This window comes from Antechinus flavipes, chromosome 2 (genome assembly GCF_016432865.1).
Source record: "Antechinus flavipes isolate AdamAnt ecotype Samford, QLD, Australia chromosome 2, AdamAnt_v2, whole genome shotgun sequence".
Classification (NCBI taxonomy): Eukaryota; Metazoa; Chordata; class Mammalia; order Dasyuromorphia; family Dasyuridae; genus Antechinus; species Antechinus flavipes.
The window spans coordinates 396,317,760-396,341,753 of record NC_067399.1 but is presented as its reverse complement, the minus strand read 5'-3'; the positions used below and the strand labels follow the sequence as shown (position 1 = coordinate 396,341,753).

At 34.6% G+C, this 23,994-nt stretch overlaps 2 protein-coding genes across 3 annotated transcripts in view; both read left to right on the top strand.

Annotated features, from left to right (window-relative positions):
* The window catches only part of LARS1 (leucyl-tRNA synthetase 1), a 50,685-nt gene extending 39,802 nt beyond the window's left edge, over positions 1-10,883 (top strand). For both annotated transcript variants that reach the window (XM_051978650.1, XM_051978651.1), the window contains 4 exons: positions 1,338-1,442; positions 2,508-2,603; positions 5,322-5,454; positions 8,435-10,883. In XM_051978650.1, coding sequence (XP_051834610.1) covers positions 1,338-1,442; positions 2,508-2,603; positions 5,322-5,454; positions 8,435-8,640 — 540 coding nt within the window. In that variant the 3' untranslated portion in view covers positions 8,641-10,883. The remainder of the gene's footprint in view (positions 1-1,337; positions 1,443-2,507; positions 2,604-5,321; positions 5,455-8,434) is intronic.
* Positions 10,884-12,156: 1,273 nt separating this feature from the next.
* On the top strand, positions 12,157-23,414 carry PLAC8L1 (PLAC8 like 1). Its single transcript, XM_051978649.1, has 4 exons — positions 12,157-12,728; positions 14,701-14,837; positions 21,577-21,713; positions 23,117-23,414. Exons 1-4 carry the CDS (start codon positions 12,664-12,666, stop codon positions 23,282-23,284), a joined length of 507 nt encoding a protein of 168 aa, XP_051834609.1. The 5' UTR covers positions 12,157-12,663; the 3' UTR covers positions 23,285-23,414.
* The last annotated feature ends 580 nt before the right edge of the window (positions 23,415-23,994 follow it).

Here is a 23,994-nt window from a genome sequence, read left to right as displayed (position 1 = left end):
GCTAAGGGATGGGAAAAAAAATACTCAACCAACCCCCGCCCCCCAGGATTCAGACATGTGTCCTTTGACTGGGAACTCAACATATCAACAAATTGATGTTTGGAATAATATGTAGGAACAGAACAAAACTTTTTTCATTGAATTTTTAGTTTGAATAGAAAATAGAAGATTAGCTTCTAATTCATTACTGGGTCGATCAGGAAAATATTTAGAGCACAGAATGCTAAATTGAAACCTTGACTCAGGAATACAGCAGGTCCATAGTTAGTGCTCAGGAACAATTTTGCTTTCAGATAAATTCAAATATTTTAGCTATTCATCTCTATTTCAGAATATGCAATCAAATAATACAAAATTAATATCTGAGTAGCAAGGTTTTTGCTTCCCAGATAAGGAAAGTTAGTTAACCTGACAGATTTTTGGTTGTATTGGGTTTACCCTACAATTGAATGGATTTATCTGAGTACTCAATTTGTTTTTTTTTTTGGTGTGTGTGTGTGTGCCTTGAAGTATTACTTACACTTTATGTAATCTGGAAGTTCCTTTTCTTTTTCAGTGACTCAGAAACCCATTATATATAGAACTATCCTAAGAATGAGGGAGGCTGTGCTTCACACTGTGACAGATTCTAGACATTCTAAGAAACTCAGAATAAAGATTCCACAGGGGTTGTGGACAGCCCAAGCATGAAGGTAGTCCAAGGGGTGGCCTACCATGGCTCCCCAAGGCCTTTGGATGCCTCAGGCTTAAATAGAAGCCCATATATATATATATATATGTATATAAATAGAATGTACTCAGGAGGTATATTCATGTTTAAAAGAAACACCTATTTACAGTTTTTGATTTATTTGAGTCAGTGAGTAACAATTCATTTTCAGGTCTGAATTTTCCTACACTCAAACCTAGGTGGACTCTGTAACATGCAGTAATTCAAACTGTACACACTCACTAAGTCAGGGCCTATTTGTGATAGGAATCATGAAAGGATAATTTCAGACAACTCTTGGCTAGACTAACTATAAGTTATTATTGTCCAAGCAGATATTCCGGGTTTGAACATGTAATCAGCCTAAATAGTGAGAAGCCCTATTTACTTTGGAGATTTGAAAGCCTTTTGCCTCTCAACTTTTTTCTTGCTAACCTTGTTTCATCTGATTTGATTATTATGAGCCAGTAAATCATTAAAATTCAAACCTAGAGAAGGAAAGCTATGAATGAATCTTGTCATTGAATGTGTCAAATATTTTTTTCTGGTTTTTTTTTTTTTAACCATCTGAGAGAATGGCTGTCTGATATAAATTTTAGGATATTTACAACATGCCTTTTTTTGTTAGGAAAATTTGGAGAAAACAGGCCCTCAGGTTTTGGATTTGCAACTGGAATTTGATGAGCAGGGAGTGCTTATGGAAAACATAGTATATCTAACCAATTCCTTGGAGGTAAGATTGCCTGAGGAAAAACTTGTAATGATTAGCTTAGAAGGTTAAAAAGATAGCCACAGTCCTCTATGTGTCACCATGTAGAGACCACTTCACTTTCTCCTGACATTGTGAGTATGAAGGTAAATGTTTTGGCTATCCACTTGTCATCTTTTGCTCCCATTATGAAACTAACCTATTTTCTCTTCCTATAAAATAAATTTCTGAAGATGTAATTTTTTCAATTCCTCATTGATTTCAGCTTGTTCACAACTAAAATGTGTTTTCCATTGGTCTCTATGTGCAGTTATTTGGAAACTGAAGTTATTACATGTTTGAGGATATATAACAATGTTGGTGGAATATTGATATTAAAAATAAAATTTGGTTCCTGGGAAGAAGGAAAAGGCAACACAACACTATTTTCTCTGTTTTTAATAGGCATTATTTTGTCAGCTTGATCCTTTTGTTATATATTTAATATCTTTAGTTTTACATGTGTGTTTTTATATGCATGTCATCATTTTAGGAAAGGGAATAGCCATAAGAGAAGGGCAGGAAGCAAATGAACCTCCAGAGATAAAATATGATGTCATCTGATCCCATTTGAATATTATTCTGAAATGTTGTTATGCTAAGGTGTTTTATGACCCAAACAACTTTTTTTATTATTTGCATTTTCAATGTAGTATTCTATAGGAAAATTTGTATATAATATCCAATTGGCATTCCTTAGTCTTTGGCTACCATAATCCCATTTATATTTCTACTGCTTTCTTCCAGTGATTAAAAATAATTTTGCATCAACTTTTTCCTTCTGTTTGGTGGGTAGATGCCAGTCTTTCTTATATAAAATGGTAAACAGACTATCTCGGCTTCATTACTGAAGGGAGCATTTAAGTATAAATATTAAGGAATGATTGATTCCAAAGTTGACAACATTTGCATGAATAGAACAAAAATATACACATCTTTTCATAGTAAATAGAGGTTCCCTTTTTTGTTCCTTGGCAAAATGAATTGGAGATAAAGCTAATATTAATTGTCCATAATAATTATTCCTATCTTTTTTTTTTCATTCTTTAGTTAGATCACATTGAAGTAAAATTTGCTTTTGAAGCAGATGATAGAATCAGAGAAGATTGCTGTCCTGGGAAGCCCCTCACTGTTTTTAGAACAGAAGTAAGTTGGAATCCTCCTTTAGAATCATGGCATGTTTAAATTGGATGGAGTTTGGAGATCATCTTATTGCAGTCCCCTCTTTTTATAGAAGAGAAAATATGGGAGTGACTTGTTTGAGATTATCGAATTCATTAATGATAGAAACCAGACTAGAATTGCCAAAGACTTCTGACTTCCAGGTTGCTCTGATTTTCTATAACAATAACTTCCATTCACTTCATTTATATAATGTATAGATAATGGTTGACAGTTTTTAGTGTTAAGATTTTTTAACTAAAACATTTTCTTTAGTACATGATTTTTCCAAGAATATTGTGAAAATTGAAATAAAAGGCTTAACTAAGTTTTTTTTTTTTGAGAATTGGAACCATTAGCTGTTTAGATTAGTCTGAATATAGCAAATAATCAAAGCTTTTTGAGGGTCTCTTGTGTAAACTACATTGATAGATTCTTTTTGGGTCTCAGGCATAGGAATCCTGTTCAAGCTTTGGCAGTCTGTACTAAAGAAATGAAATGAGTTTGGGTATTGCATTTTTCTGTTAATCCTATAAGAACTTATCCAGATTCAAACTATTTGGCTGAGTCTAGAAGGCTGCCAATATCCTCATTTTCTTAGTAAATGAAGTACTTGACTAAAGAGTTTTTCTGGAAAACTTTTAAGTGCTTTACTTTTTAAAAAAAAGTATTTATAGTTATATTTGTATTGAAGGAACTGATCATTGAATCCTCTTTACTGTCTCCTAATTTCACCAATCACTAATTCATATCTATTGAACTACAGTGGATTTTGTCTTATTTTTCATTTAACAAAATTTTTTCTCTCTCCTAACTCTTCTTCCTCACTGAAAAAAACAAAAAATAAAACCTCCTAATAAATAGGCGTAGTTTAACAAAACAAATACACTCATAAGTCATGTTCAAAAATTTATGTCTCTTTTTGTATCTTGAATTTATTATCTCTGTCAGGAAGCAAGTAGCATGCTTTATCATCTATCCTGAAATCTTGGTTGATCTGAGTTCTCCTTTGCTTTATAATGTTTATAGATCTATGGTGGTGTTATTGTCTACATTGTTCACATAGTAGTTCATACAGCTCTTAACCAAATTTCTGTGAAATTCTCCCTTTAATCATTTCTCATAGCAAAACAATATTTTATTACATCTATATGCCATTATATGCTTAGGCATAGCCCAATTAATAAGACATCCTTTTCTTAGTTTCTAGTTCTTTGTCACTTCAGAAAGAGCTGCTTGTAAATATCTTAATATATGTGGTTCCTTTTTTTTTTTTAATGAAAGCTTTTTATTTTCAAAACATATGCACGGATAATTTGATAACATTGACCCTTGCATAGTCTTGTGTTTCAGATTTTTTCATTCTTCCTCTCACCCCCTTCCCTAAGTGGCAAGCAATCCAGTATATGTTAAACAATACATGTGGTTCCCTTTTCTCTTTCTTCTATCTTTTTGGGATATAGGCCTAGTAGTGGTGTTGTTATAAAGGATGTGCACAATTTAATAACTTTGAGATATAGTTCCCAGTTGCTTTTCAAAATGACTAATTCATAGCTTCACCAGCAATGTGTTAGTGTGCCTTTTCCCCCTGAAACCCCTTCAATAATTATGTCCTTTTTCTGTCATCTTTGCCAATCATTATAAATACAGTTGCTTTAATTATTTCATTTGGTTGTTAATAACTTGAATAGCAGCTGTTGAAAATATGTTGTTATCCTTTGACCATTTATCATTTGGGAAATAACTTTTGCTATAAATTTGAATAAGTTCCTTATATTTCTTGGAAAAAAATATCAGAGAAACTTTCTGCTAGTATTTTCCCCCTACTTACCTGTTTCCCTTCTAATTTTAACTGCATTATACAAAATCTTTGAAATTATCTATTTAACTTCTTCATCTCTGTCCCTTATTTGATTATGAACATATCCTCTACCCATAGTTTGAAAAGGAAATTTCTTTCTTGGTCTTCTGATTTATTTCTTATGTGTCCTTTTATATCAAAATCACATATGCATTGGCAGCTTATTCTGGTATATGATTGGTTTTAGATATTGGTCTAAACATAATTTCTGCCAGATCTCTTTCCAGTTTTCCCAGCAGTTTTTATGGAATAATGAATCCTTACCCCAAAAGTAGTCTTTGGGTTTTTCTAGCACAAGGCTACCACAGTGATTTGGTGTTGTGATTTTTATGTGTGTATATGTCCCTGCTTTGTTCCATTGACTGATCTTTCTATTTTTTAACCATTACCAAATCATTTTTATTTTTACTGCTTTGTACTACAGTTTAAGATATGGTACTGCAAAAATAGTACTTAAAAAAAAAAAGATCCATTGTTTATTTTAGGCCATTAATAGTCCATTTAAGAGAATCTGCTATATTGATTCTTTTAACTTACTGAGAAATTAGTTTTTTTATGTAAATTTATTGGTATCTTCCAGTTTTGTGTTATCTCTATTTTCTACTGTTTATATTTCCCTATTCTCTCTGAGCCACTCTTTCTAAAAAAGTTTGAAGAAAGGAAGAAAAAGTTCCTCAAAACAAAATAACAACATTTTAGCAAGTCTGATCTTTGTAGGATTCCACATTTGTTTTCTGCAAAGTTTCCCATTCCTGCAAAGTAATATCATCATTGGGATCAAGCTTGATTATATGAATTTAATTTTAAAAAAAATTATTTTCCTCTTTTTTTTTTTTAAATAGCCTGGTGTATCAGTATTTTTGGTAAATCCCCAGCCATCTAATGGTCACTTCTCAACCAAAATTGAAGTCAGACAAGGAGACAATAGAGATTCATTAATCAGGCGCTTAATGAAGATGGACAGAGGAATCAAGGGTGAGCCACTGCTTTTGAATTACAGAGTTGACATTTGGTAGTAAATTGTATAGGTTTGATCCATTTTAAGGAAGCTTTAGGAAAAAAAAAAAGCAGCTGTCTAATTTAGGGAGGTAGAACAATGCTTTGGGAAAATGATTGGTCCTGGGAGTTAAGAGAATTGAATTCGGGCTGGGCCTCTATCACTATGTATATATGTGATAGTGGACAATTTCTTCTACTTCCTGAGTTTCAGTTTCTTTAGGAAATGTGGCAGTTGGGCTATCTCTGTGATTCCATAACATTTTTGTAGACTTGTTACTTATGAAAAACAAATAACGTATTCCTGTTTGGCAGTGGATTTTAAATTAGTATTATATAGCATTAGAGAGACAGGATGGTATGGTGGATAGAAGGTAGACTGTGTCAGGAGACTGTGGGTTTATTTCTTGTTTGTTTCATATATGGACCATGGGCAAGTCACATGGAACCTCTCAGTGCCCCCCCCCCCCAAAAAAAAAAAATCTCTAAGAGATTATGAATGAGCTGATTCTCTGTATTAATGTTGGGAGTTTCTTTTCTGAGAGGCCCACAGACCAAAACTATAAGTCTGGTCCAAAAAATCCCAGCTTCAAAGGGTAATGTAGTGCCAGCTTCTTCCTTAAAGTACTTGGATACTGATCTGACAAGGTACTCCAGAATTGTACTTCTCTCTGGTAATTCCCTTTCCTAAGCTTTTGGGACAATTTTTGTCTCCCGTATTTCACTAGTCATATTCAAAACTTTTTTCTTTTTACATTTTTCTTGTTATCTTTGTTTTTTACATTATTTGCATTTCCAATGCAGCCTTCTCACCTTCTTTACTGAGAGCCTTCCTTCAATTAAAAAGGAGAAAAAAAAGTTCAACAGAACTAACCAATGTATCAATTATCTGTTTCCCATCTTTGCAAAGAGAGAGGAGATGCATTTTCTGTGACAACGTTTTCTTTTTTTTCTTTTTTTAATTTTTATTTAATAATTACTTTATATTGACAGAATCCATGCCAGGGTAATTTTTTTACAACATTATCCCTTGCACTCGTTTCTGTTCCGATTTTTCCCCTCCCTCCCTCCACCCTCTCCCCTAGATGGCAAGCAGTCCTATATATGTTGGATATGTTGCAGTATATCCTAGATACAATATATGTTTGCAGAACCGAACAGTTCTCTTGTTGCACAGGGAGAATTGGATTCAGAAGGTATAAATAACCCGGGAAGAAAAACAAAAATGCAGATAGTTCACATTCGTTTCCCATGTGACAACGTTTTCAAAAAAATTCTAATTTCTGTTTTATGAAGATAAAATTTAGGACAGTAGATAAAAAGCATGAGATTGATGCCTTCTAACTTTAGAAGAAATCAGCTCTTGAGACCTTTCTAGCAGACTCTTATATTGCTTTGATTTTTGAGGATGATTGCCTCTAGAGGATATGAAAGAGTTGAAACTTGATAGCACAATTTTTAATCTCCTTTATAATAATCAGCAAATAGGCCAATTAGTACCAATTGTATTGAGAGTGATTATAATTCAGGTCCATGAGAAGCTGGACTAAAACTATTATTTCATTCCACAAAAGCCATTGATGAAAATGGTCTCCCTACATAAGATATGAACCAATAACTTAGTGGTGAAAAGTTCTGTAGCACATTATCATATTATCTATCTTCCAAGGCTTTAAATGCTACCATCTTTTTTTTTCTTTCAAATGTCTTAATTATTATAGAGTTGCAGATTTAAATTCTAGTTTCTTCAGTCATAAGAGAAGTCTGATATAAGATGTTGAAGTATCTCAGAAAGTAACAAAAATTGAGTGGTAGTTATAAAAAAATTGTCAAACTAAAGAGCAAATATATTTTGACCCTTATAAGTCTGAGTGAGTATAAGAGACAAGAGTATAAGAGACAATAAAGGATTTGGACTTTTAATCCCTGGCTGCACTTATGATAACTGAACTGAAACCAAGGCTGCTCCCAGAAGCCCCCCAAGAAACCTGCTCCCAGAGAACATTATATTTTAGAGAAGTATATTACACTATCCCATGTTCCTCCCAGAGAGATGGTATAGAAAGGAATGGTAACAATTCAAAGAGTATCTGTATTTTTAAGAGCCTATTAAACACACAGGGTAGCATGTAGAATGAGGTATAAAAATGAAGCCTAAGATTTTATGGCCACATGTTATGGGGTCCTAAACCATATAAAATGAAACAGTTTTGTGTTGGGGGGCCTCAGCATTGCTAGAATAATAAGTGAGTTACTTTTGGGCTGGGTTGTTGGCAGGGCTGATGGAATATAAATTTATTCAAAGGACAAGGGCTTTGCTTGCCAGGAGTCATCTTATCAGGTTGAGAAAGAGTAAATTAAGAAATCCTCAAGCAGAGAGTACTGGAACTCATTCAAAAGCTTAACATTATTTAAGCTGCTTCTTTTCCCTGTACCCCCTCCTTCCTTTCTTGCCATTCAACTTTGAGGAAAACAAGAGTCTGATACTGCTATTCCTCTCAGTAGTAATACTTTCCTCCCAAAAAGTGCTTTGAGGTAGTTCTGTAGTTCTGATAAGCCTGATGCTATATTCAGGGAAGTAAAATAAGAGATATTTCACAATACTAAAAAATGGCTAATGCAGACACATGAAAATGATTTTAGAGCCTTCATTGTATGTGACTCTAAAGTTTCCATGGACCTTTTTCCTTTTCATTATCCTTTATCGTTCCAGGAGATGTCAGTATTACGCAGATTCATTGATCAGTTTTTATTTGGTAAAAACTGATAGTCACTTGATTTGGTAGCCTATCACATTTTGGTTTTCTGAGATTAGGGCTGCTTTAATAATCTAGGAAAAAATAATTTTTTTTTTTTTTTTTGTCTAGGCAGGCAGTAACAATTAGTCTTTTAAGAATGTGATGCTCCATTCTAGATTCAGTCAGTATCGTACTCACATTTATAATCTCTTCCACTATAGACCTTTCCAAAGTAAAATTGATGAGATTTGATGATCCTGTGCTGGGACCTCGTCGGGTTCCTGTCCTGGGAAAAGAACACGCAGAGAAGACTCCCATTTCTGATCATGCTGTATTTCATGTGGACCTCATGACCAAGAAAATTCACCTCACTGAAAATGGATTAAGGGCAGATATTGGTGATTCCATCATCTATCTGGTTCATTAAACTGCAAACAGATTTGGCTGTCCTGGCTTCAGGGATATCATTAACATGATTATGCATACAAATTGGCCTTGAGAACCTCAGAATGGACCAAAACAACTGTCGCTTCTAACCATTGAATTTTGCATGTAGTCTCGCATTAAGTTATCTTTGAAATCTGGATATAATAAAACTTTCTCCCCCTCTTTTGGATCTTACTTGAGAACTAATATTGAATGTCTCTGAAGCTTCCTATCTTTTCATTATTCATAGTGAGCCATCAATATGATATTTTTATGAGGTGGTACTTTGTACTGTTTATAAAGGTCTAGGGAGTATCTAATAGCTATTAAAAATGTATAAATTTTTCGAATAAGACAGATGTAAGTACAGAATCAGAGGCAAAGGTTTTGGCAACTTTAGCCTGCATACTTTCAGATGTTTTCTCAAAACAAAAAAAAAAGAGTTAGGCTGTTTGATGTTTTTATAAGCCTCTGTTTGAAGGAAGAAAATCTTATGATAGTATGAAGAATAAATATAAAAATCTAAAGTTAAATATGATCAGGAGATGTTTGATAGAAAGAACTTTGCAAAATGCCTAACAAGCAAATGCAGACTGCATTTTCATTCTGTCTACACATTTATAACTTTAATAAAGATCAGAAATTAGTGACTTTTCTCTTAGAAAAATGTATTTTAATGGAACTACAGTGCTTTGTGAAATTTCAGAGAGAATTTTCCTAAGTATTTATTCAGATTTAACAATAGTCTTTTTTTAAAATCAGTACCAAATTTCCAGCTATTTCTTTAATCTAGGCTGATACTAAATTTCATATTTTTAAAGGAAATTTAATATCAGAAAATTTTTAAACTAAATTTGTCTTTGATCAAATGATGTTTAAATAAAGATAGATGTTGATTGTACTATGTGGGCTTAACATTATCCTTAGTGAAAAGGTTTCATATTGCCTGTGCCTCATTTCTTCCCAAGGGAAATATAATTTTAGGTAGGAATGTTTCCATTTCTTCCAACTTTCAATATGAGTATTCTAAGACAATTAAAGAAGTGAAACGAAAACCTAGGAATATCTCCAGTCCCTTTCCTTTTCTCCCTCCTTTCCCCACCTCAGCCCTGCCTTAGCTTATTCTTTACTATGGAGCCATGTACTCTTTCTTTGATGAACTGCTTGTTTCTCAGTTTTATAACTCTAGTTTTTTTGTGCCAAGTTGATTGCTTGATCATAGAATTTTAAGATTGGAAGAGACCTTTAGCGATAAATGATATAGTTCAGGCCCTGCATTTAACTATTGTAAATAGGCTCTAGTCTTAACAACACCAAAGTAAGTCAAGAAGTACAATCATCAGCTATATACTGTGATTTTCTGCTTTGAATCTCTTCATTTTTGATTGATATATATTACTTCCCTTTGCCAGATTCAGGCTGTATTATTCCATCCATGTTGCCTTTGCTGTGCACTGAGTAATAATAGTTTATATTTACATAGTACTTTAAAATTTGCCAAATATTTATATAAATATATATGGATATATATTTTATCACCTTATTTGAACCTGAGAAAACTTTTCATAGATATTTTTATTCCCATTTTACAGATGAGAAAGTGGAGTTTCAGCAAGTTAAGGGACCTCATAGTAACATACGGAATAATGGTAATAATAATAACTAGCATTTATATAATACTATACGCTGGGCACTGTGCTGAGAGCTTCACAAACATTATCTCATCTGGTCTTCACAAGATGTCAATGGCGAAGTTTTCCCTGATTATTGGTCTAGTCCTTTCCCCCCATATTGCCTCAGGTAATTCTTTGTTATACAGCCAATATCTTACCTTTAGTTTGCTAATATTTATTTGAAAAATAAATGTCTTATTAGTGTTTTCCAGAAAACATCATTGTAACTTCCTGATAATGAATTCTCCTACTCCCTAGCCCTTAACTTCATAACAAAGAACTATAGTTAAGGCAAATCAAGCTTGATTTTACTGTTTTGAACATCATAGATCTCATTCCACATCTCTATCATGAGCAAGGAAGTGTTTGCTATTAGTCCTCCACAGTCCAGATTGGTCATCATATTGATATCAGTTCTGACATCTTTCCAAGTTGTTTTCCTTTCACTGTCATGGTCATTGTGTACCTCTTCTTTTGGTTCTGCTTATTTCACTTTATATAAATTTTCCCAAATTTCTCTGAATTTATCACTAATCATTTCTTGGAGTACAATAAAATTTAGTTATATTCATATATTGTAATTTGTTCAACCATTCTCTGGTTGATGAGGCTCCCCATCAAGTATTCATTAAATGCTAATTATGTGTCTGGGCACTCCAGGAATACAAAAAACACAAGGTGTATGTAATTCTTGTCATTCGGAAGTCTGTCATCTTGAGGGTACAAAACATGCATAAGTGAAATAATGGGCAGACAAGATTACCCTTGCTCAAATACCAATTCAATGACATAAGAGATGCTTTTGGGAGATCAAAATTAGAGTAACTGGGGAAAGTTATATAGATTAGATGACTTGTGGATCTGGTAGGACAGAAAGTTATGTATGTGGCACAAATTGAAGTGATGGGGGAAAGGGGAAGAGGGACAGTGAGTCTCAGCCATGAAGGAATGGCATTGTTCAAAACTGGGAGGTAAAAAATATGCATGGATTTTTAGGGGACCAGTGATAGAAGTGACCAGGAACTACAGCAGTATTCTAAAATGCAATCATTATAGAGCATAATACCATCTATTCTGTTGGTCTCCTATAAGAAGACCCTATACTTTTCCATCTGCCTTGCAGATGAACTCTTCTCTGTGTTCTTCTAAATATGAGTATCTTGAGAGCAAAGACTGCATTCCTTTTCATTTGTATCACCTGAAAGATGTTTAGTACATAAGAGACTTTTAGTAAATGCTTTCCCATTTCATTTTGAGTTTGCTTGGAAAAGGTTTATGTTAAGGAAGGTCTCATTGTTGATGGTTCTTTTTAAATATCAAAGATCTTTATAAAATATTATGGTTTGGAACATAGTTCTCCATATTGAATTTTTAAGTGGGGAATTATTGTAGAAAGTTAACGTTCTACAATAATATTGATTGCATAATAATGAATAGCTTTAAGTATCAATCAACAAGTATTTATCAAGTGCTCACTACAATTCCCAGAGGTTATTTGATATGGAAAAAAAAAAAATTTGGTGCATGCAAGGGGTTGACAATAAAGTTGGAGTGTAACACAGAGAAATGAACATATGTAGGGCTGTACTTATACACTAAGGATAAAATTTAGAAGAGTCTTGTTTTGTTTACACTTGAAATATCTTCATGGGAGAATTTTTTCCTCCTCCACCCTCCACCTTTCCTTTTCTTTGAGGTTCATGTAGATGTTACTTTTAAAGTTGTAGATTACATGTCTAGACTCCTAGCACAACACATTAAGGCTATTTTAGATCTAGTGGTGGTTATGAAATGAACACTATTAGTATATTGTTTACTTTTTTACTATAACTCAGTTTATTGAAAACTAGTTTTTTGGGGTTTTACATAAAATTATGACTATTAATGAAAACTTGACTTGTACCATATGAAAAATTGGTTCTTAGAAAAATTATGAACTTAGGATACAAAATAGGTAGAAATTTAGGGCTCCAGATAGCAAAGATATATATCATGGAATGAAAAGGACAACTGATGTTGATTGACCTAGCCACATTGACTTAAAACTGAGACTTAATGCCAAAATGATACTTTTTCCCTTGATAATAGGTAAACCTCCATGTTTATGTTGGGATTATTCCTGATCTTTAAAAAAATAAGACTTGTTGGATCTATCATTATGACCTCATTTTCCAGAATATTGACATGACATTCTTAAGAAGAAAAGTTAACTTTGGATCAGTTTGAAGTTTAGAGTCATCTAGTTTACTATCAGAGGCCTAATTATACTTTCCCCTCCCCACTCCTTTATAAACTGATTTGGAACTTTTATTCCTATGCCTGTACTGTAGACTGTCTTTAATACTGTTCAGATGCTTTCACTCAAGAGATCAGAATATGAGAGTCTTTGTATTTCTGACCCCAGGCAAGGATTAAGGTGAGTTGTCTTTTATCAACCTTTGCACTGCATTTGGAATAACAAAATCATTCACTTCTTATAAGGGCCTAGGGAAAAGAGACATTTCAGTGTATTATATGAAAGTCCCAGGCTTTGAATGAAATTACTTGCTAACCTTTCTTAAGTGTCCTTGAAACCAGAACAGTTGATTGGCCCCTTTAGGCCTAACTAGCTAGTGAAAAAGGATGATTGGATCTGAGTGGAAGGAGACAAGTGTCTCTTTCATCCAAACTTTGAATTCTGAATTCCTGCCTAGCAGTTTTTTGGTACATGATGGAACATCCTCCCCCTTTGAAATAATTTAAATGTCTTGGCTTCATTTAAAGTAAAATAATCAGTGAGGTGTGAGCTGAAACTAGGAGCTTTTAGGAAAGCAAATTGTGATTAGATAGGGCATTGGCATGTGTGTTGCATCTTAATCACAGGCACCTTTTTTCAGGGAGTGTTAAGTTAATGTAGAATAAGAAACTGGAGGAGTTAAGCACATTAATATGCTAGACTAGGCAAGGGTATTCTAAACACCCCCCAACACCTTCACTGACCAAATCTAGATTACAGCTATGCAGGATGGGAGCTTTGTTCCTCCTCTGAACATCCCACCGAAAAATAAGTGATAGGATACTGAGAAGACATCTATTCCAGTTGAAAAAATGACTAAATATTGACCCCTCCCCTCCCCCAACCTTTCTCTCAGGAAAATATATTTCTCATCAGATTTGTGTAGCACTGTCACATGTCTCTAATTTTCTTGAGCAATGAGCCATTTAAGTAAAAAATATGCAGTGGTTGAATGAGAAGAGGATAGCTACCATAATTTAGCAAGGTTCTACGGTTATCTGCCTTTTCTACTGTAGCTAAACTTGTTCCTGGGCTGCAGTGCTGAATGATTTTCACTGAGGTAATTTACTGGCTCAAAAACTGCATTAGAAGCTATAGCTGAGCACCAGCCCTGAGTAGCAGCAAAAGCTACTCTACCTTTCTATCTCTTAAAAAATAATTTTACATTTCACTTTCAAGGCAGGTGAAATGATAGTTTAGGACTATAATATAGTAAGGTATATGAATAGCAACTGTCTTAAAAATCATTGAAGGCCAATAAATAAATTCAGTGAAAGAATCCTCCTAGGCTACTTAGAAATTAGACACATTTACCTAGTATTTTTGTCAAGAAGTAACTACCTTTAGACTTTTGACTTGGTATAGAATGAAGGCAAGCTTGCTAGCAGGAAGGAATAACATGTATTATTCACATAATGCAGAGAAAGAAGGAAAAATTATTCCATGACTGCAAACAGCAAATTGTTCCTCTCAGGGAAAATCCAATCTAGTTGCTCAGCCCTCAGAAAACTCCTTCAGTAAAATAAGTAATTGGAAGCCCTTAAGTGAAATAAAGTTGTAGCATTCAAATTTAGGAGGTAAATAGCTTGAGCTTGCACAGGGAAATGCAAGTAACTTTTTGGACACCACTTCCCTTTCATCATTTAGCACTTGAGAATCTGACTTTAATGAGAAAATGAAAAACTTAGTGAGTGTTAGGTGACTTATAGCTGCAGGCAGGAAAGACTTGGAAGTAAGAGTGGCATGAAAAACAAAAATGAACAATTGATTGAACCATAGTCATATTTGCCACTAAGTCCTTTTCTATCTCTACTCCTTAGCAATACTTAATATTTAGTGACATTTCCTATAATACAATGTTCTTCCTTGGGAGATACTATTGTATTTTGGTCCTGTAGACCTATGATAAAATACTAGCTCCCAGATGTTCTAATGAAACAACTATGGGAAAGCCTCTTAAACCTCCAAGCCTCAGGTTCTTCAACTGTAAGATGGGTATAAAAATGCTTACACTACTATACCTCAAAAGGTTCTTATAAAAGAAGCAGTCTGTAAGCCTTGTGGGGCTTAGAAACATGAGATATCATTGTTATTGTTATTGTTTTATTTACAGGAGCCATACACCAGTACAACCTGTGATGACTCAGCCTGCCTGGGGAGTCTATGACAGGACCACTATCACAACTATGGCACAGACTCCAGGGGATTGGAGCACTAGCCTCTTCAATGTTTGTAGTGACAAAAAAATTTGTATGTTTCTTCTCTACTTTTAAAATATTTCAAGTTACTTTTAGTTTTCCTTCACAAGACAACAGAGTGCAGAGGAACAAGGACTAGAACTAAGTGAGATGAGGAAAACTGACCTGATTTGTTACTTCTGCCATATTTTTCTCCATTCTAGTATCTTTGTAGCCCAAATCTATTCAACTCTCTCTCTTTTTAGAAAAATTGTCCATCATGGATTTAATTTTTTTCTTCTCTGCTTATTGCAATTGCCAGTTCTATAAGGAGAGCTCTAAATTCTGTTATATTCATTTGTAATTTCTTAATGTAAGAAACAAAATATCTTACTGAGAACTCCACAAACTTACTGATGAATTGGGAAAGATTTATTTTACATTCTTGCAAGAATAGGTGTCTAGATGAGTAGTCACATCTTTGAAACTCCAAAGGCAGCATTTTATTTTCTTTCCTGAAGCACTAAGTCCCTCCCCTGATTCCACTGAAGTTACCATGACATGAATCTCTATCCCTCATTACATAGCCAGTTCCTGCCCCCCAAAAGCTTTAATTCTAGGAGGAGGGGAGAGGGGAAAAGGAAACAAAGGAGGGCTAAGGACAAAGAACAAAAGATTCTTTTCCTCAAACCTGCCCTCAAAGACTTTACATTCTTTTGGGAGAAGATAAATTTCACCCTTGATTATTCCTTGATGTCCTTGTGGGCTTCAGTTTTCTAATTTAAGTTTATTTCTCCAATTTAATTTTCATAACTGGAAAACAAATGCCCATCCATTTCTCACACTTAGCAATTTTATTTCTCTTTTGAACCATTCTTGAATTTCTTGTTCCAGGTTTTCTTGGGAGTCCATGAGAGTCAGTATTTCCTCATGTGTTAGTGTACTTTCCTTGGTCTTGTAATATTTGTTAAGAGTATTGTAATCCCTTTGATGATTTAGTATTCATCATTCCTTCTAATTTTAGGATATTCTATGTTGATTTATTTGCTTGTGCTATAGGTTTTTAGTCTTCAAAACTTTGATGTTTTGGCTTTTTTTCTTTGTATTTCTTTGTCACTCATTTTCTGACTCCTTTCCCTTTGCTAGTAAGTATACTCCCAGACTAGACAGAAAGGCTGGGGACTTAGGATTCCCCAGCCACAGTCTCTCTCCTGAGTACTGAGACTACTCCCAACTGAGTTTTAGTCCCTTTTTCTTTAGACTCGATACAATCATACATTTTTGGTCTCTTGCTCTAGTTTCTCCTTTCTTTCACTGCACTGATTTTAGTACCTTCTACTTTTTGCAGTGTGAAGAGGGTGTTTTGGGAAGACTTTCTGATCCTCATCCTTGCTCCTTTATAAAAAGCTATCTGCTTTCAGCTTTATGTGGCTGGGCAGAATTGGTATTGTCATAGAATGAGGATAAGGTGCATGAAATACTTTTGTATGTTTTCTCTTTTTGTGCTGTAATTGCTCTATATCTGGTGCATGATTCTTCTTTTTTGGAAGTTAATGGGATCTAAATAAAGTGTTTAATCCACCATCCTATTGGCCTAATGAACTTTAAGTTGTTCTAAAATGCTATTGACTCAAAGTGAGTCACTTGATCTTTGGCAGGAAGTTTCTTAGTTTTCAGGTCACCAAAAGACCTCATTTGATACACTGTATGACATTATTTAAGTAGCAAATGTATCACCTGACTTTGAAATCCCTTGCTTATTATACCTAGGTTTGGTGTAGCTGTTTGGGGATTAATAAATTCTATAACTTGGTTTAAACCCCCATAAAATTTAATCTGTCTCTACTGCTAGATTACAAAAGAGACTCACAAATCCAATAGCAAAAATATTTAGTTAAGACATGAAACAATTTAAAAAAACAAGGAAGACCCTCAAATAGGCAAAAAAAAATTTTTTTTCACTGTTTCCAGATTTCGCAAGTGGAATCTAATTCCTCTTCCTCCAGGGGAGTTATCTAATTCAGCAAAGTGGATAGATATAATCCCTTCAAAACTCATGGCTTCAGTGACAATCGCTTAGGAAACTTCTAGCATTCTTTGCATCAGTCTTTTTCTTAGAACAGGCTGAAGGACACCTGGAACTTTTCATCTCTTTTCTGCAGTTGTCAGGGTCCAGTCCCAGCTCCTAGGTTTGGGGATATGATGGCCAAATAGAATAGTTTTTTCTCTCTAATCCTACCGGCAGCTCACTTCTATCATGTCTGTAGTTACCATTGCCTGCTTTGTTTGTCTTCCATTTCTCTTCCCAATTTGCCCTTCTCACTTAATTATTGTTTGGTCTGGGTCTATACTTCAGGGCTTTGTAGGAGTAGATGAGTATATGAGAGCTCAATGGTGTCCTTCCCATTCACATAAGTCTTCTTAGCAATCATGACCTCTTCATAAACCTAGAGAAGTCAATAGGTCAATAGCAAGAGTGAAATATGAACAGTTATCTCTTCCAGTGCTTTGGGTAGGAACAAATAAAGGAAATCCCAAACTTGATCACTCCTATTTTTTATCCTAGATCACTCCTATTCTTTAGGAGAAAGGATAATATGAGAAGACAGGAGGGTCCTTTACTATGATGGGGCTGACAAAAGAAGAAGACCATTGCTTAATCTCTGTCCCTACTGCCTCTGACATTTTATTTTATTTTTTTAAAATTAATAGTATTTTATTTTTGGGCTGAGGCAATTGGGGTTAAGTGGCTTGCCCAGGGTTACACAGCTAAGAAGTGTTAAATGTCTGAGACCAGATTTAAACTCAGGTCCTCCTGACTTCAGGGCTAGTACTCCATCCACTGTGCCACTTAGCTGCCCCATATTTTATTTTTTAAAATACTTTCAAAGATAGTTTTCCCATTCACCTTTGCAAAACCTTGTGCTTCAAATTTCTCTCCCCGCCCACCTCAAAACAACAAGCAATCTGATATAAGTTAAATAATTCTTCTACACATATTTCCATATTTGTCATGCTATGCAAAAAAATCAGTTCAAAAGAAAAAAAAAGCGAGAAAGAAAAAGCAAACAAAAATGACAAAAAGGTGAAAATACTATGCTTTGACCTACATTCAGTCTCCATAGTTCTCTCTCTAGGTGTGGATGGCACTTTTCATCACAAGTCTATTGGAATTTCTTTGAATCATCTCATTGTTGAAAAGAGCCAAGTCTGAGGGCAGTTAGGTGGCCCAGTGGATAGAGCACCAACTCTGAAGTCAGGAGGACCAGAGTTCAAATCTTACTCCAGATTTCCTAGCTGTGTAGTCCAGGGCAAGCCTCAGGGGAGAAAAAAAAAAAAAGCCAAATTTGACATTGTTTTGAAATCTCTGATTGGAGCAACATTTCATAGGTTTTAGCCAATTAGGCCTTTAGCTTTTCCTGTAGCCTTATTCCCATAGAAGTTAAATAAGTTCTTAAGAGATAGTAAAACTCTTTCCTTGAACTGATTGGCTGAAAGAACTGATTGTTGTTGACATGACTTCCTGGTGCCTTAAGTATAAAATTCTAGAAGGAGCAACAACTCCCTTTCCAAAGCCATTGGTCAGGGTTATAACAGTATGAATAATGCTGAGAAGTAGTGCTCAGCTAAATCAGTGTGGGGACCTGACTGAATATCTTTATTGAAGATTGTTCTTCTGTAAACTGTTGAATGACTTATAAGTCATTTTGTTCCATATCAGATCCTTGATTACTACTCAGAAAGAAAAGAGGGAATATTATTACACATTATATATCATATATATATATATATATATATATATACACACACACACACACACTGTGGTGAGTATGTCTTTGATCAAGGTGCTAGACTTACTGCCTTTCTCATTCTAGATTGGCTAAGAGAATAATAGATTGAATGAAGAGGGAATTTCAAGAAATACATTCTTATAACTGGACTGGCTTAAATGATGGGGAAAAGACAATTTTAGCATCAAGCCAGTTTCTGATATATTAAGTCCTTGGTATTAGCTACTAAGAAAATTCTCATCTTACTAATTGACTATGATGTCATATTTAACAATCTTATAGGAAAAAAAAGAATGGGGTCGCTTGCTAAGTCATCTCCTATGTCATGCAGGATTTAAATAATTCAATGGAAAGTGGTTAAAAACAAACTTTTTTTTTTCTTTTATTTTTCTCCATTCTATTTAATAGGGATATTCTGCCTTTTTTCAAGCATATTATCTGGCACATAAATAATTTGTGTAGAACTTGAAAGAGAGCAAGACAGAGAAAGAGAGAGATCCATTATTTTTTCAGCTTTGTTTCATGTCAGACTTCTATCATTGGGCAGTTTTCCATCAGATGTTGAGAATTAGCCACAATTGACCATCCATTAAATAGAAGGTACATTGTGAGTAGAGATAGTTTTTTTCCCTCTTTGACATTTTGCTGTCTTTATTTTATAATTGTGGTTTTTTAATGTTATTATTCTCCTTTTTTGGGCTTTTATCTGAATTCATAATACACTGAGATTGGCAAATTAGGAGCAACTCTGTCCTTTGAAGATATAGTTGCTGCAAGCTTTATCTCAAAAAAAAAAAAAAAAAACAAAAAACAAAAACAAAAACAAAGAAGCAGATTGACTTTTAGCCATAAAATGGTACAATGGATTTGCAGGATTTGGAAATGCATTGGTATCTGAATAACAAAATTCCAAAGTATTTGAGTGTCCCTGGGAATATTAGAATGTTACATAAGTCTCCTTATCTTTGGGCTACTAAACCCAGTGGCCACAATGTGTACATAGGCATGTCTGATGCATCAGATACAAATAGTGATTCTAATAATAGCTACTCACACTTCCAAAGCTCTTTAAGGATGGCACATTTTTTTCTCACAATCTTGTGAGGTAAGTATTCTTGTTTGGAGGGGGGAGGGGTAGAGGTATTACAAACTCCATTTTCCAGATAAGGCTTCAGATGAACTAGTGACTTGCTCAGGATCATACAGTTGGTAAGTGTCCAAGCTGGGAGTAGACTGGAGGTGTCCTGACTCCAAGTTCCAGCTTTGTCCCTGTATGTGCAATGATTTTTTATATTAATTAACTAGGTTTGTTATGTGCAAAACAATATTGCAAGCATGAAGCAAGATCTTTGAAACAAAAGCTGGTCAGTGCAATACACTTAGCTTTAAGTTCAGGGAACCAAGTTCCGAATAGTTTCCATCCTTAAAAAATGGACAGATAAGTTGTTTCAGGCACTGGTCAAATCAAAGAAATTTAAAAACATTTTTTTTAATAGTATGTTATTTTTCCAAATACATACAGAGATAGTTTTCAGTATTCACCTTTGTAAAACCTTGTGTTCCGAATTACTCTATTTTCCCCCTCTCTCCTGAGCCCCAAGACAGCAAACAATCGCTATTAAGTTAAACATGTGCAACTCTTCTAAATGTATTTCCGTATTTGTGCTGCACAAGAAAAATCAGATCAAAAGGAAAAAAATGAGAAAAAAAATCCAAGCAAACAACAAAAAACAATACTATGCTTTGGTCCACATTCAGTCTTCATAGTTTTCTTTCTGGATGCAGATGGCTCTTTCCATCACAAGTCAAAGTACTTTTTGAAATGAGAAATAAAACAATGTCAGCTTTAGGATTAGCACTAGAAATATGACAAAAGGATTTCTGTAAACTTCATAGAAAATGATGGCCTAATGAACCATCTATATAGTTTGTATTTTTAAAACAAATTTTATGCATCAATCCATATTAGAAACACTTATTTCATTGCAAATTACAATTCTCCTTGATATGTTCTGTTTTATAGAAGATTAAAATAATTATAATACATTTAATTTGGTATTTTACATGTATCATCTCAATTGAACCCCATAACAGCCACTGTGAGGCAAGCATTGGAAATAGCTTTATCCCTAAAAGCTTTATTAAGGTTATTAAATGATTAGCTTAAGCTTAATGATAGTGAGTGATAATGCTCGACTTGAACTCAAGTTTTTTTGGCACCCAAACCAGTGCTCTTTCCAGTATAAACACATTGCTTTGAGATAACCTTTTATCAATGGTTAATCAAAGAATTTGAATGAGGATTCTGTCATAGCTGGAAAAGTGTTTTAAAAAATATAGCTAGGAGTTGACCAGAGAATGTGCAAAGCTGCCCTTCCTGATTCTGTTTGATCATATGCTAGTTCAGCATTTGTGTCCTTTGTGGTTACTTCTCCAAGGAACTCCTTTAATGGCCACTGAGCAAGCAAGAAGACTAAGTGGTGACCGTTCCTTTTGAGATGGGTGTGTCCAGACTGAGAAGTGACCTTGTGAGTGAGAGAGGTTTGAAGACCTTGTGTTCCTCAAGCAGAGCTTACTGGTGCAGAAAACATTTCTGCAACAGAAAAGATAGATCACTTGGAAGAATCAAAGAATCAGGGGCAGACTCATTCCCCTTCTGAAGGCCCATTGAGTCATTCACTCTTCTTGATTGGCGTCCAATAATTGGGTTGTTTCATCATTACCAAATGCAAACCTTTAAAACATCGGAAGCATCTAGGAGCATGTCATCCCTAAATGCCCACATGCTGAGCAAACCAGCATACATGGTCAGTTGGAATTGAGAAGGGTAGCTTTGCATATGCCTTATTCAACTCATAGTTACCATATTTGTCACTTGTTTTTCAGTTTTCAGTTCTTGTTTGGGAGATAAGAATAGAACTCTTGTCTCATTAGGTTCATGTTTAGGGCTGGGGGATTTTTTTGTGTGAAGTTTTTCTGTATAAATTTAGCATTAATTTTTCTCATGGTTATTATTGGCAGGTTTCTGTGGTCTCTTTTGTACCATGTGTCTTGAGTGTAACATTGCACGGCATTATGGGGAATGTTTATGTTGGCCATTATTACCCAACTCCACCCTTGCATTAAGAGTAGGCACCAGAGAGAGACATAAAATACGGGTAAGTATGTGTATGAAATGGTGCATGCTTGGTCTTAAGAAGCATTATTTTTAATATTCCCCTGAAAAAAGGAATAGTGGGAGAATTACAAAAAAAGGAATAGTTATCATTACAAAAATAGACAAATTGAATTCCTGAAAATGAAAAAAGATTGATGTCATCTTTTTATTGTTATTTAAACTTCTTTATATCCTGATTTTTGTTAGTAGCTTCTCTGTTTTTCACTGGGATTGGGAAGTCAGTTCACAACTTTAGGATGATGGTGGTAGTGGTGGTGGTCAAGGATAATAATCAGACACTTCCTTTTGTAATTCAGTCATCACTTCAAAATAAGAAACATGTCAGCAAGCATCTTTTTCACAGTAAGGTAGAATTCAGAAAAGTTAATCAAAGGTGCTTTCAAAAAATTACCTCCATGAAAGAGAGAGAATTAAAAAAAATGTTAAAATCCATAAATAATTGAAAAAACCAAAAATGTAATTATATATATTAGGATAATAGATTTAGAAATACAAGGGACCTAAGCAAAGAGGGGAGCATCTCCAGTTGTCCTGATCTCTGTCTTGCCATTGGATCCTGATGGTCCTGTAAGAGAAGATAAGGTACAGCCCTCTCTTGCTTAAATCTAATTCACTTACAAGTTGTGACATCACCTTCCTGATCTCATTTTTGGAAATGGAAAAGAAATAATGAATGAATGAACAAACTTATTTTATATTCAGGAAGCTGAAGCTCAGAGAGATGAAGGTTCTTGCCCAAGATCACATTAGTAGTTAAGTTACAGTTTCTGGATTTGAGCCCAAGTCTTTTGGCTTCAGATGCAGCCTTTTTCCCACTATATCATCTCTCATCCTAAGAAGGCACCATGGAATAGTGAATAGAAAGTTAGCCTTACAGCCATCAGGACTTGAATTCAAATCTCACCTTTGATACATAATGGCTATGTGACTCCAGTCAGGTCACTTAACCTCCAAGTTCTCTGACAGTGCTCTAAAAATCTAAATTATAGGGAAAGTTCAGACCTGAATTGGTAGAGGAAGTTTGCTTACCTTCGAATTTCCCATACTTGAAATCACAGGTTCAGGCTTTGTTCTAATCTTTACTTAATAAGGTACATATAAAACCCTGCTGCTTACCTCTCTTGTGACCATGGACATTTAACATCTCAGCTTCAGTGTCTGCTTATCTGGAAACTGAGAAGGTTGGACTAGATTGCCTCCAAGGTTCCTTCTGTCTCTAAATCTATGTCTTCTTAAAAACAATTCCCAATACAATTCAGTTAACTGATTAGAGAAGTGTTAGTTCTTCTCTTTCTCTCTCCACCTTTGCTATAATGGAATCCCATTGTTTTAGAAATTAGTATATATGAATGCATATACTGAATGTACTGAGTTTTGCCTTAGGGCACTTTATGTGAAGACTGGTTGGTTGTGCACTGCTGTTGGCCCCTTTCTGTCTGCCAGATGGCTCGGGAACTTAAGAGGAAGACAACCCAAATGTATGAAGTTTGTGCAGCTCCGAGTTCAACTCAAGTTTTTGGGGCCTCTGGAACTAAAGAGTTAATTATTTAAAAGAAATATGTTTTTATTTCTCCCCAAAAAGCAGCAAACAACTTGGTGTATAAGAAAAAAATGATCACACTTTCTTTGTAATTATTATACAATGACATAATGTTAAAAATAAACTATTTTTCACATTGTATCTACAGTGTTCTGCACTCTTTCACTGAATTTATCAATCTATCAATGCAAATTTTTATAAAGATATGTTTCTCCAATTTAGCAGCCTTAGGAGGCCACTTACTTACTATTAGTTCTTTTCTTTTCCTCTTCCTCTTATTGACCTCTCTCTCTTTATGTGTTGTTTTCTGTCATTAGAATGTAAACTCCTCGAGAACAGGGGCTGTTTTACTTGCTCATCTTTATTTGTATCCCTTAGCATAGTATATATAACAGATGTTTCCTCTAGCATCTCTGTCTGTCTGTCTGTCTCTCTCTCTCAAACACACACACATACACATGTATTTTTACCCTCTCTTCCTCCCCAGTATCCTTACCATTCTTTTTTCTCAAGGGATATCTGAGAACCTACTCTTTACCATAAGACAATCTACCTTGGTTTGTGGTCCTTTATTTTTGAAGACGACAAAAATGAGATCACTATGTTAAAGTCAAGTTCTAGTGTGAACAACTGTGGCTGATCAGACCAGTATGAGCTCAGAATGCTCTGCTACAGGTCAGGGACAAAAGTCCATGTGGAGATTGGGGTGGATTCTCTAATT